The sequence below is a fragment of the Scyliorhinus canicula genome, chromosome 18 (assembly GCF_902713615.1).
Source record: "Scyliorhinus canicula chromosome 18, sScyCan1.1, whole genome shotgun sequence".
Lineage (NCBI taxonomy): Eukaryota > Metazoa > Chordata > Chondrichthyes > Carcharhiniformes > Scyliorhinidae > Scyliorhinus > Scyliorhinus canicula.
The window spans coordinates 115,045,170-115,065,134 of NC_052163.1; the positions used below are offsets into that span (position 1 = coordinate 115,045,170).

Here is a 19,965-nt window from a genome sequence, read left to right on the forward strand (position 1 = left end):
AGGCTGCGTGAGACGAGGAAGGGAGGGGGAGGCCACGTGAGACGGTGAGGGGGAGAAGAGGCCGGGAGAAACGGGGAGGGGGAGGTGTGCGTGAGACGAGGGGGGGGGGGGGGGAGAGAGAGAGAGAAGAGACCGCGTGTGCAGCTATGTAGCAATCAGGGGTGTGCCATAGAACAGCACAGAACAGGCCCTTCGGCCCTCGATGTTGTGCCGAGCTTTGTCCAAAACCAAGATCAAGCTACCCCACTCCCTGTCATTGTGGTGTGCTCCATGTGCCTATCCAATAACCGCTTGAAAGTTAGTCTTAAAGGAGCTGTATAGTACAACAAATGGGATTCGCGCTATAAACAGAAGTTAGTAGGAACATTAGGTGCAACACTACAACGATGAACACCACACTCCTATCTAGTCTAATGGTGGGCAGGTAAACCTTGCCTGCTTTGCCCACTTGGAACAATGAAACGGCTAACAATACAAGTATAGGCATATAAGCAGTTAATGCCAAAATTGCCCAGCCTCTGTGGAGAGACATGCAAGGTTAAAAGTTAACTCCTTGTTTCCTCCCCATTTGCTGCCTGGCATGCTGGGTTTTTCTAGCAGTTTCTGTTTTTGTTTCAGATTCCCAGCATCCACAGTATTTTGCCTCTTGTACAATTATAGGAATATAAAATAGAGCGGAAGTGGGCCATTCGGCCCCTCAAGTCTGGGATATTTAGAGCTTTGCAGCTCTAGATTAAGATGCTGGTGGGTATGACTGCCACTCCTGGTAGAAGCATTTTAAACAATTGAGTTTCATTGGCTAAATGGTAATTTTCCCCTTTGCTTCCAAACATTACATCGGCTTTATAGCACAGAAATCAGCCACTCGGCCCATCCAGTCCATGATGGTGTTATGCTCCACGTGAGCTTCCTCCCATCTTTCCTTATCTAATTCTATCAGCATAACCTTCCTTTCTTCCTCCTGTTTATCGAGCCTCCCCCTTAATGCATCTTTATTATTAACTTCAGCTACTCCTGTGGTAGGAATGTGGCTCCACATTCTCACAACTTTCTGGGTGAAGAAGTTTCTTCTGAATTCCCTATTGGTATCAATGAGCTCAAACAAGCCTTTGTGATGATGCTGCTTTTAAATGGCCGATGCTGCAACTCATGATCAGTTCTGGACTCTTGGTTTCAGTCATGTGTTCAGTCTTAGAATTGCTTTCTACAAAGGCCCTTTGGGAAGATGAGGGGAATCCGATGTGCTTGCTACAATAACTGGAATCCAATACCCTAACTGCATTTGGGATGATCAGCTAAAGCAGTAACTAGGCAGGACTGAGCTTCATTAGTGCTAATCTGTGTAGATATTTAGTAAAAGTGTTAGTTTCTTTTTGAATATTTTTGTAGCCCCCCCACCCCCCCATAATCTTTCGTTGCTAAATAGCTCGGAGAAGGCTTCAAATGTCAGTCGGTGGTTCTAGAATGAAATAGGGGATAAGGGATTACAGTTGTGTCAATTTTGAGCAGAGAAGATTGAGAAATCCCAATTGAGTGTCACTGGCCAGAAACATTGACCTTGTTTCTCTTTCCACAGATACTGCTAGAACCACTGCGCATTTCCAGCATTTTGTGTTTTTATTTCAGATTTCCAGCATCTGCATTAATTTGCTTTTGTTTTTTTTTCTTTTTTTTTAAATTTAGATTAGCCAATTATTTTTTCCAATTAAGGGGCAATTTAGCGTGGCCAATCCACCTACTCTGCACATTTTTGGGTTGTGGGGGTGAAACCCACGCAGACACGGGGAGAATGTGCAAACTCCACACGGACAGTGACCCAGAGCCGGGATCGAACCTGGGACCTCGGCGCCGTGAGGCGGTTGTGCTAACCACTAGGCCACCGTGCTGCCCTCTAATTTGCTTTTGTAAGGGTTAGAGGAGACTTGGTAGAGCTTGGCAGTGGATTTTGGCAAGAGTAAATAAAAAGGAGCTCTTTCTAAAGGCTGGTGGGTCAACAGCCGAGGGCACAGATTTACGGTGATTGGCAAAATAACCAGAGGCGCCATAAGCAAAGAGTGGTTAGGATTTGAAACGCACTGCTTTGGGTGATGGATATGTATTCAACATTAACCATCAAAAGGTAATTGGATTCGTACATGAAGGAGAAATAATTGTAGGGATAGAACATAGAAAAATACAGCACAGATGTGGGGAAAGAAGAGACTGAGGGGAGCTACCTAGGTTGAAAGAACTAGCGTATGCTCAATGGGCCCAAATGCCTTTTGCACTGTGGTATTCCATGATAATTGGATGCATCCTCTCTGTTTACCCAATGAAATCCTCTCATAATCTTTAAGACCTCAGCCTTCTCTTTTCTAGAGAGGACTCGCCTGATAAGTCATAATTTCTGTTCTGGTACCATACTTATTCTCATTTGCCCTCTATCGTGTCTCAGTGTCCTTCTTCCAACCCCAGCTCAAATCTTTCTTAACCAGACCCCCAATTACCTGATGTTTTACAAATTGCCATATGAGCAGTTGCTGTCCCATGTTAAGTACCATAAGAGGTTAGGGGGAGAAAATTAGTTTGTAGTCTTGCATAGTATAATGCTAGGTGGAGAAATTGAAGCTCCTAAATACTTTGTGTCTTATTTGTTTTCTTCTTGTATCGACAGATATTTCTGCTATGACAGACGACATATACAGGACACGAAGCCAAAAGAGAGCATTGGAGCGAGAGGGCCTGCATAATGACGTGGATATGAAGAAACCAAAAATAGAATGTTCCAGAGAAACTGATAGGGACAGTGAACTGAACGATGTGAAGGGGGAGATAAGAATTAAAACAGAACCTGTTGATCGGGGTGGTGGTCGGACTCCTGGGTTATTAAAGGGGCCAGGTGAAGTGAAAGCAACAATCAAAGTAGAAGTACAGGCCGGTGATGAACCTGTTGACATGAGCACGTCAAAGATGTAAGTACACAACTGCAAATTGGTCTTCTTTTAAAGCTGATCTGTTTTTCTTTGGAATGGAGAACTTGACTTGTCAATAATGTCACGAACAAGAGAAAAACAAAGAATTTACATTGATATAGCAGCTTTCGTGATCTCACCCTCCCAACGAGCTATACAGCCAGTGAAATGCTTTCGAAGTGTAGTCACCGTTGTAAGGGAAGCACAGCAGCCAATTTGTGCAGAGCAAGCTCCAATGAGCAGCAATGTGATAATCAGATCTTTTTTTTTTACTGTGATAAAGGGGTAACTATTGACCAGCGCACAGTGGAGAACCCCTAGCTGGTAGAATCATAGAGTGACTACAGCACAAAAGTAGGCCATTCAGCCCATTGTCAGTGCCAACTATCTGCAAAAGCGGCTCAACTGGTCCCACTCCCCCATCTTTTCCATCGTCCTGAAATTGTTTCTCCTCCGGTAATATAATTCCTTTACGAAAACCATAATTGAATTTACCTGCATACACTCGGCATGTTCCAGACTCTAACCACTTGCTGCGTATTAAAACAAAATTGGTTCTTTTGAGATGTGGAGGCTCTTCAAACCCAGCACAAGTTTGAAATGACTATCTAATTGTGCTGCTGGACTTTTGTTTGTAGTTGGGAGTGAGTCCATTGTTTTAAAAAGAAACTTGGTCAACCAACTGTCGCAATTTTCTGACATCCTGATGAGGATGTTTTTTTAAGGAAGGCATGAATAGAAAGGCAGAATGTAGGGAAGAACAGGAGGAAGCCATTCAACCCCTCTATCTTTATCATTCTCGGTTTTGAAATTTTCAAGTGACCTTTACTCTCAGTAGCATTTGGGGTGGTGTGCGGGGTTGAATTCCAGATTTTCATTACCCTTCACGTGTAAAAGCTCATACCGATATCTCATCTGAACTGGCTGCCTCTAATTTTAAGACTATATCCTCTTGTCCTGGTCTTCCTCACCACAGGAAATAATTTCTCTCTGTGCGTCCTGTCAACATAGCATCATAAACACCTCAATTAAATCACTCCTTAATCTTCTATACTTTAGGAAATACAACCCTAGTCCATGCATGTTTCCCGCATATTTTAACTCCAAACCTGGAGAGTTAATATAATGCATGAAGTTATTGTTGAATGAATTGCTGAGAAAGCCCATCAAAGCAGGCACTACACGTGGGCAGAAGAAGCATTAAGATATGTTTCTGGAGAGGGGGCGATTGAGAAATAAGATGGGTAGGTGCAACTGGCGGGCATAGAGCCATTGATAGTCTTTTCTGAGTTAATGGATTTTTCCTATTTGCTGGCGCAGATTTATTTTTGCATTTAAACACAAAGTTGCAATCACATCTTGTGCAAAACACTGCGCAGAACAAGTGCAACATGAGAGAATATACCAGAGAAGTATGTGATCAAGCCAGTGCTGAGGTCAGACTGCCTCTTCAGTACAGTACTCAGTCTGGTCACTGAAATACAGAAATACTTCGATCCCGGCCCCGGGGTCATTGTCTGTGTGGAGTTTGCACATTCTCCCCGTGTTTGCGTGGGTCTTGCGTCCACAACCCAAAAAGATGTGCAGGATAGGTGGATTGGCCACACTAAATTGTCCCTTAATAGGAAAAAAAAAATTGAATCCTCTAAATTTATATTAAAGAAGAAATAGAAAAATACAAGAGTCATATTCAATTGTTGAGGAGTTAGGAAAAATATTTTTAACCAAGGTATTCCTGAGGCAATCTTACAGAGAGACCTGTAAGATAGAGGAAAGAAAAAAGTAAACTGGAAAATTGCAATAAATGAAATGGCTTGAGTCTGACGAGGACAGTCAAATCAATGAAAAGTAAATGTAGAACTGTTGTCAGGAAATTATTCCTACAAAGGATCATCGACACATATGACAGCCTCTTGGGTAGTGGAGGCAAAAAATGCCTGAATTGTTTTAAGAAACAATTGGACACTGTTGTGGGAGGAATTTCAAGGCCTTCCGGTTGAATGAATTAAGATGGGCATGGGGGCCTTGCTCAATTGTAATTATCTTGATTACTGTTGGAGTGTCCCCATAAAGCAGATCCTTGAATGTTACAAGTTGACAAGCACAGTAATACTGATTTAGTAGCATTGCTCAAGATCTTGAAGTCCTGGCCCATCAGTGACCAAGTCTTAGCAACTTTCTGATCTCGATCCACTGTCCTGCACGGTGATATGCTTGCAATCATCCATGCCTTGAGGGAAAACTACCTCAAATGGTAGTGTTACTGGATTCCCCGAATCAGCAGAAACTATTTCTACCTACCCCATCTGCTCCCTTTAATATTTTGAAAGCAACAATCAAATCAACCCTTTTACCTTCAAAATGCCAGGGAGTGTCTTTCCCCTGTGTCACCTTTTTGGCTGAGGCCAGTTGTGGAAAACTTTGGTACAGACTGGAAGTTTGTGGCAAATCAGTAATGCATCTGAATTCAGTCAATCTCTCCTTCTCATCCCCGGCCCTCAGGTTCCCCTGCTAACTCCCTGCAACCAGGAATACTGAATCAAACCAGTGTGACGCCTACATTTTGTATACCAACCTCTAATACAACACATACTCATACTTTCCTTATTAAAGCTGCTTGGTGTTCCAAAACAGTATAAATATTACTGAGGTCATCTGATGTACAATGCAATGTTATCAATTATGCCTGACTGGCAGTATGAATGAAGAATAATCTGGGACCTCAGATTAGAAATAATATATATATATATATATACTAGTTTGATTTATGGATGAGAGTTGAAATTAAATGCTTATATTTGTAAATTCTACAGTAGGTTATAGCCTTAAACTGGAGCAGGCATAATGCAGACTGAAGACATTCACCTACAAGAACTCTTGCAGATGAATGGATGCTCAGAATGGGTAATTCAGTAATTTGGTAAAGTGCCACACAAAAGGCTTATGGACAAACGTCTTGCTTATGGAATAAAGGGGTCAGCAACAACATAGATACAAAATTGGTTGAGTGACAGAAACCATGTAGTAGTTAATGGATTGTTTTCAGACTGGAGGAAGGTGTGTAGTGGAGTTCCCCAAGGTTTGGTGTTAGGACCCTTGCTCTTCCTGAGAGGTTGAATAAACTCGGTTTGTTCTCACTGGAACGACTGAGGTTGAGGGGTAACCTGATAGAGGTTTACAAAATTATATGGGGCATAGACAGGGTGGATAGTCAGAGACTTTTTCCCAGGGTAGAGGGGTCAATTACTAGGGGACATAGGTTTAAGGTGCGAGGGGCAGGATTTAGAGGAGATGTACGAGGCAAGTTTTTTTACACAGAGTGTGGTGGGTGCCTGGAACTCGCTGCCGGAGGAGACGGTGGAAGCAGGGACGATAGTGATGTTTAAGGGGCATCTTAACAAATACATGAATAGCTTGGGAACAGGTGTCTACAGGAATAGTGGCCGAAGACTGGAGGATAGCAAATGTTGTCCCTTTGTTCAAGAAGGGGAGTAGAGATAACCCCGGTAACTATAGACCAGTGAGCCTTACTTCTGTTGTGGGAAAAGTCTTGGAAAAGTTTATAAGAGATAGGATACAATCATCTGGAAAGGAATAATTTGATTAGAGATAGTCAATATGGTTTTGTGAAGGGTAGGTCGTGCCTCACAAACCTCATTGAGTTCTTCGAGAAGGTGACCAAACAGGCGGATGAGGGTAAAGCAGTTGATGTGGTGTATATGGATTTCAGTAAAGCGTTTGATAATGTTCCCCACGGTAGGCTATTGCAGAAAATACAGAGGCATGGGATTCAGGGTGGTTTAGCAGTTTGGATCAGAAATTGGCTCGCTGATAGAAGACAAAGGGTGGTGGTTGATGGGAAATGTTCTGACTGGTGTCCAGTTACTAGTGGTGTACCACAAGGATCTGTTTTGGGGCTGCTGCTGTTTGTCATTTTTAAAAATGACCTGGAGGAGGGCGTAGAAGGATGGGTGAGTAAATTTGCAGACGACACTAAAGTCGGTGGAGTTGTGGACAGTGCAGAAGGATGTTACAAGTTACAGAGGGACTTAGATAAGCTGCAGAGCTGGGCTGACAGGTGGCAAATGGAGTTTAATGCAGAAAAGTGTGAGGTGATTCATTTTGGAAGGAATAACAGGAAGACAGAGTACTGGGCTAATGGTAAGATTCTTGGTAGTGTGGACGAGCAAAGAGATCTCAGTGTCCATGTCCATAGATCCCTGAAAGTTGCCACCCAGGTTGAGAGGGTTGTTAAGAAGGCGTACGGTGTGTTAGCTTTGATTGGTAGTGGAATTGAGTTTCGGAGCCATGAGGTCATGTTGCAATTGTACAAAACTCGGGTGCGGCTGCATTTGGAGTATTGCATGAAGTTCTGGTCGCCACATTATAGGAAGGATGGGGAAGCATTGGAAAGGATACAGAGGAGATTTACAAGGATGTTGCCTGGTATAGAGTGAAGATCTTATGAGGAAAGGCTGAAGGACTTGAGGCTGTTTTTGTTAGGGAGAAGAAGGTTAAGAGGTGACTTAATTGAGGCATACAAGATGACCAGAGGATTAGATAGGGTGGACATTGAGAGCTTTTTTCCTCGGATGGTGATGTCCAGCACGAGGGGACATAGCTTTAAATTGAGGGGAGATAGATATAGGACAGATGTCAGAGGTAGGTTCTTTACTCGGAGAGTAGTAAGAGCGTGGAATGCCCTGCCTGCAACAGTAGTGGACTTGCCAACACTAAACGCATTTAAATGGTCATTGGATAGGCATATGGACGATAAGGGAATAGTGTAGAGGGACTTTAGAGGGGTTTCACAGGAAGGCGCTACATCGAGGGCCGAAGGGCCTGTACTGCGCTGTAATGTTCTATGACATAGACAGGTTGGCGGAACGGATGACCAAGTAGCAAATTAAATTTATTGCAGGGAAGTGTGAAGTGATTCATTTTGGTCGGCGGAATGCAGAGAGACAATATTGAATAACGGTTACAATTCTAAAGGAGGTGCAGGAGCCGAGGGTCTTGGTGTGTATGTGCCCAAATCATTGAAGTTGGCAGGACAGGTTGAGAGCGTGGTTAATAAAGCAGACAGCAACTTACCCTTTTATTCATAGGGGCATAAGAGTACAAGAGCAATAACGTACTTGTTAAACTTGTGTAGAACACTGGATTGGCTTCAACTGAAGTACTGCATCCCAGTACTGGGCGCCACACTTCAGGAAGATGTGAATACATCAGAGTGCACAAAAGATTCACAAGAACTTCAGTTTCAGAGAAGCTGGGACTGTTTCTGTTGCAGAAGCAAAGGTTGAGAGGAGACTTGATGGAGGCATTCAGAATCATGAGAGGTTAGTACAGAATGGATGGGGGAATATTGTTGCCATTGGTGGAAGGATTGAGAACCAGAGGGTACAGATTTACGGTAATTGGCAAAAAGTAGCAATGGCGACATGAGGAAAAACATTTTCACAGTGAGTGGTTGGGATCTGGAAAGCACTGCCTGAGTGAGAGTATGGTGGAGGCAAGTTCACTTGAGACATGCAAGAGGGAATTGGATTGTTATCTGGAAAGGAAAAAGGTGCAGCACTGTGGGAGTGGGTGGGTGGCAGGGGGGAGAAGTTGGGAAAGTGGCAATAGATCATTTGCTCCAGGGGAATAGCCAGAGCAGGCACGGTGGACCGAATAGCCTCCTGTGCTGTAAATGGAATACTCCTTGAGTAGGCCCTCAAAATTCTCACACATTTAATTAGTCATTGAACCATTTTATTTCCTCTTCATGAATTGTATCCTTCCAATTTGAAAAACTGTGTGAAGTTTTCTAGCCCAGTAGGGACTCTGCCAGCTCACGCTTGGCTGCCCAACCCCCAGCCACTTCAGGTCTCTTTCTCTCCTGGGCTGTTGTGTTGTTCACTGACAGCAATGAGCTGCTTGTGCACACTTCATTTCAGCGAGAGCTATGATTTATATGGTGGTTCTGTGGGGTTACTAAAGTTTTGGCTCCTGGTGAGGGAACATTGGGAGGTTCATGATCCAGAATAATGCTAATTTTAAACTTGCATGAAACCACCAAGTGCTGTTTAATTTTGAAGAGTGAGCTGCATTAATATGGCTTGCATTTCTAAAGCAGAATGCATGGATCTCCGTTAAACTGAGCGAGATGTGATCGATGAATGGGGCCACTATTGTATCCCACTGGCCTCATCACACAATTGTGTTTCCCCCTGCACCAAAAAACTTGATACAGCTGACTCTGAACACTTCATTACACAAACATGTTTTAATGCTCTCAGAATGGTTTTTATCCTCAGCTGAAGACTTAGAAGATAAATTGAAACAGAAGTGTGTGTGGCTGTGTAAGTGATTTATACGTTCATACCTTCATTAACTGCTTCAATTGCCAACGTGGCAGTGGCACAAAAGCTTCGAATGGTCAGTGGTATCCAACAGCTTACACACTGAGCTACATAAGAGAGCAACACTGGAGAAACCAAAAATGACAAAAGTTTACCACTATGTTGTCGAGCTGGATTTGATCTGACATGCACAGAACCCACCCCCTTAGCTCCATGTACGAGCTGCAGGCAGGAATCTTTGTCTCATACTTTTTAAAAGGTTTGAGTCTCATTTTTGCATGCCACCTGGTTTAGGTGCCATGCAACGGGGGCCGGTTTAGCACAGTGGGCTAAACAGCTGGCTTGTAATGCAGAACATTGCCATCAGCACAGGTTCAATTCCTGTACCAGCCTCCCCGAACAGGCGCCGGAATGTGGCGACTCGGGGCTTTTCACAGTAACACTTCATTGAAGCCTACTTGTGACAATAAGCGATTATTATTATTACCTTGTTTGCCATATGCAATCACTTCTCCAGAAGTTTGAGTTCAAAAATCTTGGTCCACTCGAGTGCAACAGTGTGGATGTTAAACTGAGGCCCTGTCTGCCTTTTCAGTTGAAAGTAAAAGATCCCAGAAGAGACACTTTTGAAAAAACTGAGTTCTCCCCCATATTGTGGTCAAATATTTGCCCCACTATCGAGGTCACTAAAAGCAGATGCTCTGATTGTTTTCACATGCTGTTTGTGGGAGCTTTCTCTACACAAGTAGACGGCTACCATATTGCAGCAGTGACTACACTTCAAATGCACCATCATGTGGCTTTAAAATACTTGAGGATGTCCAAGTTGTGAAAAGTTTTTTATAAATGTAAATTATTTTTGTTGGGTGGTGTGACACGATCGATTGTGGCACCTCACTATTGAATAGACCATCGCCCCTAACAATCCAGGTTCATTCATTTTATTTTTTTAAAAACGAGCATAGTACTGGAGGACAAGAGATACTTGAGGATATCAGCAGCTCCCTGCTACGTCAATACTTTGTGGGATCTCCTGTGCACATAATAGTTTGAGTTTGCCTCATCTTCTCTGCAGAGTACTTCATTTAATGTAAAATGTTTTGGGACATTTGAGGGATGGGATAAGGCACCGAGTGAATAAATGCTGCCTTAGCTTTCAGATTGTTTTTAATCACCACAACCACATGTGTAAACACGTCACAAAGTGAAAGCTCTCTACCGGGAAAGCCTATTTGCACACCATGTGTATCAGTGGCACCAGTTGGTGGCTTGAACAAAACGAGTAATGTCAAACTTAGGAAGGCGTTTTTAATGTCATGATTTTGTTAACAGCAGTGTTGAAGTTTGTGTGTGTTCTTTAATGTCCATCTATTGTGGTAAAGGGAGAGAAAGGCTACAAACCCACCACCCAGACTTCTAGCTGTTGTAAAGTCTAGTGACGGAAAGCTATTCCGAAACAGTTCAGAACAATCAATGGCTGCTCCAAGTAGAAGGGAACCATCTTTGAAGCTCTGAAATGAACAGGTGGCTGGAGCTAAATGTAAAAAGAGCATTCTGTAAAATCCATTGCTTCACTGCGTGAAGCTCTACAGTGTTCTGCAGCTCTGAACTTTCTTCCAGGTGTCCCCTACCCCATCTCTCCTCACCACCACTCCTATTCCCCCCTCCAAGCCTCCTATTCCCCCCTTCAAGCCTCCTATTCCCCCCTCCCTACAGAACAGTGTGATTGCTGTTAATTGATAGTCGAATGAACTATCATCCCTGACTGTCTAGATTCATAACAACCTAAATTTATAAGCACCTTTACTGTTGTAAAACATTCCAGGACACTTCACAAAGGAATATTAAGAAAAAAGACACCGTCATCTTAGGGACGATGGTCAAAAACATGGTCAAAGAGGTAGGTTTGAAGAAACGTCTTTTCAGAGAAATCAGTGCCTTCAGGAGAGAAGGGGCCTTAATGGGGGTGTTGGGGGGGAAAGAGGACAACAAAGAGAGAATTTGAAAGTGTTCATAACTCCAGTACACCAAGCCCCTCACTGAAGCAATGGATTTTGCAGGTTGCAAACAGGGCAGCATCACTAGTACTTCCACTGGGGTGTTAGCCTAGCCTGAGCGTTACCCACTAAGCCACGACTAACGGGAAAAATTACAGAAATTTAGGCTTAATAGTCCTTAATCTTAAAGGTAACCTTTCAGGGGATGACTATGCTAATAAGTGGATGGGAAAGAAGAACCCAGAATATTAAGCTTGCAAAGAAGCAGGTGGCCTTTAACCCCAAAGTGGCTTTGTACGAGAGTGAAGTGAGTTTTGGAGTGGTGTAGCCAGCAAGGTTGCGTGTTACCTTCAGGTTAAGGTACCATTACTTTGATATTTTGCACAGTAAGAAGTCTTACAACACCAGGTTAAAGTCCAACAGGTTTGTTTCAAACATGAGCTTTCGGAGCGCAGCTCCTTCCTCAGGTGAATGGCGAGGTATGTTCCAGAAACATACCTCGCATTTCACCTGAGGAAGGAGCTGCGCTCCGAAAGCTCGTGTTTGAAACAAACCTGTTGGACTTTAACCTGGTGTTGTAAGACTTCTTACTGTGCTCACCCCAGTCCAACGCCGGCATCTCCACATCTTTGCTATTTTGGAGGAGGCCGGAGCTTTTGTTACAGAGCCTGGACTGGGATCAAGTTAAATGGGCTGTGTGTGGACTTGGTATGGTTATTTATGGGAAGCGTTTTGGGGGTATTTTGTATATATTTATTATTTCTTACTTTTAGGGTTGGGATGGGATTGTTTTGCATAAGTTGTATGGTGGGGGATGGGAGGCTAACTGTGTTGTGGGATACTGTTGGCTTCTGTTCCGGATTTGGATACACACCAACTGATTTTTGGAGGGTATTTAAAATTTGAAGCTGGACCATTCGGTCCAGGGGCTAGTTTAGCACACTGGGCTAAATCGCTGGCTTTTAAAGCAGACCAATGCAGGCCAGCAACACGGTTCAATTCCCGTACCAGCCTTCCCGAACAGGTACCGAAATGTGGCGACTAGGGATTTTTCACAGTAACTTCATTTGAAGCCTACTTGTGACAATAAGCGATTTTCTATTTCTTCTAGCTCTAAATAGTTGGTACTCTTGAGTGCTGAAGACATTAGCGTTTTTGAAGTTGGAGGGGGGAGGGGAGGGGAGGGGGGGGAGGGGGGGCCTGATCCATGGAGGTTCATGCATCTGGGGGTTAAAGAACTCTCGTTCTTTTTCCCAGTACATAAGATGTGTTCCAGGATCGACTTTTTTCTGGTGGGTACGCCTTTTCTCCCTTGGGTTAGGAAGGCAGAATACGCCTCCATTGTCATCTCAGATCATGCCCCACATCTGGTGGATTTGGTTCTAGAATTCGGCCCCTCTCCGCACCCACCGTGGAATTTAGATGCAAGGTTATTGACGTGCATGTCCAAGGTTATTGGTGAGTATTCAATAGGAACGGTTCAGTCTTCCCCTCCGCTCTTTGGGAGGACTTGAAAGCGGTGTTTAGGGGAGGGATTATATTGTAAAAGGTGCATATGGAGAGAGGGATACTGGTGGAACAGCAGAGGTTGGTGGATGGTATCTTGGAGGTGGACCACAAGTACTCGCGTGACCCTACCCGGAGCACCTGGCAAGCAGGAAAAAGCTGCAGATAACAGTTTGATCTATAGTCTACACAGAAGGACAATTGCAGAGTTCGAGGGAGGTCTTCTATGAGAGTGCGCAGAAGGCCAGCCATCTGCTAGCTCATTAGCTGAGGTGGCAGGTGGTCCCCCGGGAGATTATTCAGGTTAGGGATTCGAGTGGTAGTTTGGTAAAACCCTTCATAGGTTGATCCCTCATCGGGGAGGGTGGACATGTCAGCATTTGAAATGAAATAATAATAGCTTATTGTCACAAGTTGACTTGAAATGAAGTTACTGTGAATAGCCCCTAGTCGTCACATTCTGGCGCCTGTTCGGGGAGGCTGATACGGGAATTGAACCCGCGCTGCTGGGCTTCATCTGCTTTACAAGCCAGCTGTTTAGCCCACTGTGCAGCACCAGCCCCATTTTTTAGATGGATTGTATGTTCCGGTGGTGGGGGATGAGAGAAGGGAAGAGTTGGAGGCCCCGTTCGGCCCTGAGGAGATTTTGACCCGTTAAGACGTTTCCGGATCAGTTGGTCCAGTTGCTGGTACATACCTTTAACGACTCTGCCCCAGGGTTCCCTGCCTGCTACACTCTTGCAGGCCTCTGTTTCACTACTGTTGAAAAGGATAAGGACCCAACAGAGTGTGGCTCATACTATCCTATCTCGCTGTTAAATGTGGATACCAAGATACAGGCTACAGTGTTGGCAGTAAGGCTGGAGCCCTGTCACCCTGTGGTGATTGCAGACAGGCTTTGCCAAAGGGTGGCAATTGTCAGCCAGTATTCGGAGGTTGTGGAATGTTATTCTCTCCCCATCCGAGGAGTTTGAGCCGGAGGTGACGGTGTCTTTAGATGCCGAGAAGGCATTTGACAGGGTGGAGTGGAGGTATATTTTGGAAGTTCTGAGAGGTTCGGTCTAGGGCCAAAATTGATTCCACGGGTACAGTGTTGTAGAGGGAACGTTTGGCTTTAGTTCAGGGTACTTCCATTTGAATAGGGAGTCTAGGCAGAGGTGTCCAATATCTCCCCTCCTATTTTGCACTAGCGAAGGAGCCCTTAGCCATAGCTTTGAGGACTTTGGTAGGTGGAAGGTGATAAAATGGGGAAGGTTGGTGCATCGGGGGTCCCTATATGCTGACAATCTGCTGCTTTATGTTACGAACTCAGATCCCATGGGTGATATGATAGAGCTACTTGGGAGCTTTGGTTCATTTTTGGGTTACAAGTTGAATCCGGGAAAGAGTGAATGTTTTCCAGTTAACCCCCCAGGGAGGGGAGCCAAATTGGGCGTGTTGCCTTTTTGCTTGACCAACTCTAGCTTCAGGTATCTACGATTCGGTGGCCCATGATTGGACCCGGCTTCATGAATCTAACTTCACAAGTCTGGTGGACAAGGTTAGGTCCGATCTGCAAAAGTGGGATAACCTTCTCCTGTCCTGGTGGCAGAGTCCAGTCTTGTTGAGATTGACCCCTATCTGTGCCAATCACTTATTGGAGCCATTTAGGTGTGTGGGAAGGGAAGGGGTTTGAACGATTCAAAGATTTGTTGGTTAGGTGTTTTTGTTATATTGGGTTTGTGTATCATCTGTTGTGGGTAATATGGGTTTTGTTGTAAAATGGAAAATCTCTACTGAAAATATTATTTTAAAAATAATTCTTGATTTAAGCGGCATCTGTTGATGGGCACATTTGAAACAGTAGCAGAAACACAATTCGAAATACCATTTAATTCAAAAAGTTGAATCATGCACAGTGTTTGTCTTTGAACTGAGCGACCTGATATCTTCCTTGAATAAACTGCCCAGCAACCCTCACACATTGTATCAGGTTGCACCGAGACCTGATTTCTTTGAAGGTCATTTGTAAGCCCTAGCGGACCGTGATAGAATAGAAGACGACAGTACCCCAAGCTGTGTTTGCTACAGTGTTTTTTCACAGTCTGACATCCCAAGGTACTTGAGAAACGGTAGACAGCAGAGATAAGGGAAAAAGAGAGTCAGAAAGCATTTAAATGAAAAGATCAGAAGCATAGATGAAAGGACAACTATAACTAAATTTAATAATGACACAAAGACAATTAAGAAAAGTTGTCAAGTGGACATAGAGTCTAAAGGGAATTTAGGTTAAATGAGTGGGGGGAAAATTGGCAGATGGAGAAGAATGTGGGAAAATGAGGACTTGTCCACTTTGGCAGGAAGAATAGAAATGCAGCATTATTTAAATAGATAGTGACTGTAGAACTCTATAGTACAGAGGGATCTGGGTGTCCCGGTAAATGAGTCATAAAAAGTAATTCCAGTGCTGCAAATGATATGAAAGGAAAATGAGATGTTGACATGTATTGCAAGGCAAATCAAATATAAAAGTACGGTCGTCAGTCTGTGGAATTCTATTCCAAGAGAGCAGTGAAGGCCAGGTCATTGAATATATTCACGCCTGAGTTACAGATTTTTGATCGACAAGGAAATCGAAGTTGTGGGGGGGGGGGGGGTGTGGCAGGCAAAGTGCTCTTGAGGCTACAATATCAGTACTGATATTATCGAATGGTAGACATGGTTCGTGAGGCCAAATGGCCTACTCCACCTTATTCATTGGTTCTTGTGTTATTCCTGTGTTTTTTATTCATTCATGGGATGTGCGCATTGTTGGCTGGACCAGCAGTTCTTGCTCATTCCTAATTGCACTTGAGAAGGTGGTGGTGAGCTGCCTTCTTGCGCGACAGTCCATTTGTTGTAGGAACATACATGGTGATGTTAGGAATGCGCCAAGATATTTGACACCAGCGACAATGAAGGAGCAGTGGTATATTTCCCAAGTCAGGATGGTGTATGACTTGGAGGGGGAACTTGCGGGTGGTGTTCCTATGTGTCTGATACCCTTCTCCTTCTAGATGTAGAGTGGGTGTGGAAGATGCTGTTGAAGAAGCCTTGGTGAGTTGCTGCATTGCATCTTGTAGATGGTACTCACTGCGTTGGTGATAATGGGAACGAATGTTTATGATGGTGGCTATGTCCTGAATGGTGTTGCAATTCATGAGCTGCACTCATCTTGGCAAGAGGAGAGTATTCCTTAGCATTTCTGCCTTGTAGATGGTAGACGAACTTTGGGGAGTCGAGGAGTGGGTTACTCGTGACAAAATTCCCATCCTCCGATTTGCTCTTGTACACACAGTATTTATATGGCTGCTCTAGTTCAGTTTCTGGTCACTGATAATCCCCAGGATATAGTGCGGGATTCAGCGATGGTAATCTCATTGAATGTTATGGGGTGATCGTTAGATTCGTTCTTGTTGGAAATGTTCATTGCCCGCCACTTGTGTGGCGTGCAATTTACTTGCCATTTGTCCGCCCAAGCTTGGATATTGTCCTCCTCTTGCTGCATATGGACATGGACTGTTTCAATATCTGAGGAGTTGTGACTGTTGCTGAACGTTGTGCAATCATCAGGGAATATTCCCAGTTCTGACCTTATGGAGGAAAGATCACTGATGAGATAGCTGGACCGAGAACGCTACCCTGATTAACTCCTGTAGTTTTGTCCTGGAACTAAGATGATTGATCCCCGAAAACCCATCTTCCTTTGTGCTAGGGGTGGCTTCAACCAGTGGAGAGTTTTCTCCCTGATTCCCATTGATTTCAGTTTTACTTAGGCTCCTAATTTCACATGCTGTCAAATGCTGCCTTGATGCATCTTACTGTGCCTTTTTATTCAGCTCTTTTATCCATGTTTGAACCAAGTTTGTGGTGAGATTCGGAGCTGACTCTAGTGGAACCCAAACTGAGTGTCAGTGAGCAGGTTATTGCTGAGTAAGTGTTGCTTAACAGTAATGTTGGTGACCCCTTCCTTCACTTTGCTGATGATCGAGAGTACACTGATGGGGATATTTGTGAAGCCTCCTCCCATTGTTGTTTATTGGCCAACACCATCAGTAAGTTGGTAGTGGGATGATTTATCTATGTCTATGATATGCTGCTTCATTCATTGGTAAACAATAGTCCTGTGTTGTAGCTTCACCGGGTTGACATTTTTAGGTCTGCCCAGTGCTGCTCCTGGCATGTCCTCCTGAACTCTTCGTTGAACGAGATTGAAACCCCAAAATAATGGGAATGATAGAATGGGGGATATACTGGGCCGTAATAAAATTAGCACACTGCCCAATTGCTCCATCAAAACAAGAGACCACATCGTTTTCAGTGTGCCAAGCGCAGTATCGCAAGAAATACTTAGTGGTAAGATCCTGTGAACCAGGACCAGACCATTCAAATTTCTTTGTGTCTGTTGAACTGTTCCCAGTTTGGTGGTAGTAGCACTCCTATCATTGACCTTAACGCTCCTCAGATGGGAATGGTGAATCCAGGAACAGGAGGAAGCCTTTTTAGTCCCTCAAGCCTGTTCTATTCATTGAGATCAGTGTTGATCTGCGACTTAACTCGACACATCCGCCTTTGCTCCTTATCCACAAAAACCCTTGGTTAACAAAAATCTATCAATCTCCAAATTTTAAATTATCAATTGCTCGAGCATCAATTACTTTTTGTAGCACAGAGCTCCAATTTTCTACAAGCTTATTGTGTAGCAGTGCTTTCTAATTTTACTCATTAACTCTACCCACCAGACTTTGACTCCACAACAAGTGAAAATAACCAATCTGTTCCCTTAATGTCTTTACCAATGCTACAAAGCAGTATATTTCAAGTGGAGAGAAAATTGGTCTCGACTGTGATTCATCGCCCGCGAGACACACCTGCAGTTGCTGTCTATTTGTGCTTGTGAAAGTGGGTTGATTGGGCATGTTGGCAGAGGTCAGTTGGTGTCTGTGGAACTGTGCTCAAACATGAGTCAACACCTTAAAAAGAGGAGAGCGAATTGGTATTGAACTGAGGGGGTAATGCTAATTGAATGTAGCATAACCATGTACTGTAAAATCAGATCATGGAAGCCTGGTGACTTTAGTCTGTGAAGTGAAAATGTCCTTGGAGAGCATTGTTCTGTCCAAGTAAGTGCTGGTCTAGTAGAAGGATCAACATGAAGTAGTGTGCCATGAGATTTTGGAGGTTTTTTTAAACATGCTGATTACAGACCAAGCAGGCCAGCAGCACGGTTCGATTCCCGTACCAGCCTCCCCGGACAGGCGCCGGAATGTGGCGACTAGGGGCTTTTCACAGTAACTTCATTGAAGCCTACTCGTGACAATAAGCGATTTTCATTTCATTTCAGTGATTGTATGCAGGAGTCATGACTAGTGATCTTGACTGTTGTTGCTCACCACTGGCAGCATGATGTTGCAGTGCATCAGACTGTCAGTATTTTGTGTTGGTGAGGTTTCTGCATAGAATATTCACCTGGCTAAATTCATGCCATCATAATGACTGTTCCTCATGACAATAGCAGGAGCCACCTTCAGTCCCTGTTTTATTAGACCCAAACTGCACCTGTAACTAGCCATCATTCCCCAAGACTTCCACTATTCCATGGCTAATGTCTTTTTTAATAAATTTAGAGTACCCGATTAATATTTTCAATTAAGGGGTAATTTAGCATGGCCAATCCACCTACCCTGCACATCTTTGGGTGTGGGGGCGAAAATCACACAAACATGGGGAGAATGTGCAAGCTCCACACGGACAGTGACCCAGAGCTCGGATCGAACCTGGAACCTCAGCGCCGTGAGGCAGCAGTGCTAACCACTATGTCACCATGCTGCCCTAGCTGATGTTTTTTAATTCCATCTATTCACCCTCATCCATAGAATCCCTGCAGAAGGAGGCCATTTGATCCATCGAGTCTGTACCAACCCTCGGAAAGAGTACCCCACCTATGTCCACACCCCCACCCTATCCCCGTAACCCAATAACTCCACCTAACCTTTGGACATTGAGGGGAAATTTTAGCATGGCCAATCCACATAACCTGCATGCTTTTGGACCTCTGTAACCCTTTACAACTTTCCCTAATAAAAATCAATCCATACCGGTTTTGAAATTTTCAATTGAGGTCACTGATTGGTTCCTTTTGGGCAAAGGTTAGAAACTCGCTCCATAGATATGCAAGTATCTCTGAAGAAGTCAAACATCCCACCAACTTGTGGGAGTTTCTGGTTTGTGAGCGACCAAAATGGTTCATTTGGGAAGGCACCAAACACATCGGGAATTTGTTGTGACTACGAAGAGGCATTTTGAGGCATCAGAGAGGGCATACAAACCTCCAAACAAATCTACCCAACTCTGCATGTGACGGAGTCTGAAGAGTGTGTATGGACTTATCAACCAACTCCGAACCCATCAAACCTGATGAGAAGCAAGTCACCCTCGATCCCCAGGGACTGCTTAAGAAGAAGACACAGTTCTAAGCTCTAAGACTATCAAGGGATGGAGGGAATGAACAGCCTGTTTAGAGTAGTGTTGACAGCTAGATGGGAGGGGAAAACAGATAATTAGTCATGATTATAAATCCTTGCATATTAGATCTCTGTTAATATGCACTTACTGATGGCTGGTAACAATTTACGGAGACAGGAACTTTGGCATCACCTGGAGGGAAGATGATGGTTTCTTAAGTTCTTGTAGATTCCTGTGTTCGCTGAACTCTTCCAAAACAACATTCTTTTCCATGATATTTCCCATTGTGAAGGCTTGTCAGTCCCTATAGCAAGTACAGTCATCTCACCATGTTGCGTTTGTACAGCCTGAATTGAAACTATTTTCAGTTCTGGTTCCACAAAACTAGTGAATTAAAGTGCAAAGCAGTGAATTTGGCACTAAGGATTATTGGGTGTCACGTAATACTCATGGTGAATAGCTGTGTGCCCATTGACCTGCAGCAATTAAGATTTATTGTCCGACATTTTGGAACAATTGGCAGGATCTATTCTATTTCCTTGTTAACCCTTTAAGAATCAAACACTGCTTTCAAGTAGGATGAATTATATATTTTTCTGAACCCCTGGGTGCAGGATGGATGAGTGGAGCTGGGCACACACATCCCACTCCATTTTCTTTCGTGCCAGCTATCTGTAGTTG

General features: G+C 43.9%; 1 protein-coding gene across 7 annotated transcripts in view; it reads left to right on the plus strand.

Annotated features, from left to right (window-relative positions):
- gatad2ab (GATA zinc finger domain containing 2Ab) overlaps nt 1-19,965 on the plus strand; it is a 143,578-nt gene that overhangs the window by 74,719 nt on the left and 48,894 nt on the right. For all 7 annotated transcript variants that reach the window (XM_038776341.1, XM_038776342.1, XM_038776344.1 and 4 more), the window contains exon 3: nt 2,654-2,951. In XM_038776341.1, coding sequence (XP_038632269.1) covers nt 2,654-2,951 — 298 coding nt within the window. The remainder of the gene's footprint in view (nt 1-2,653; nt 2,952-19,965) is intronic.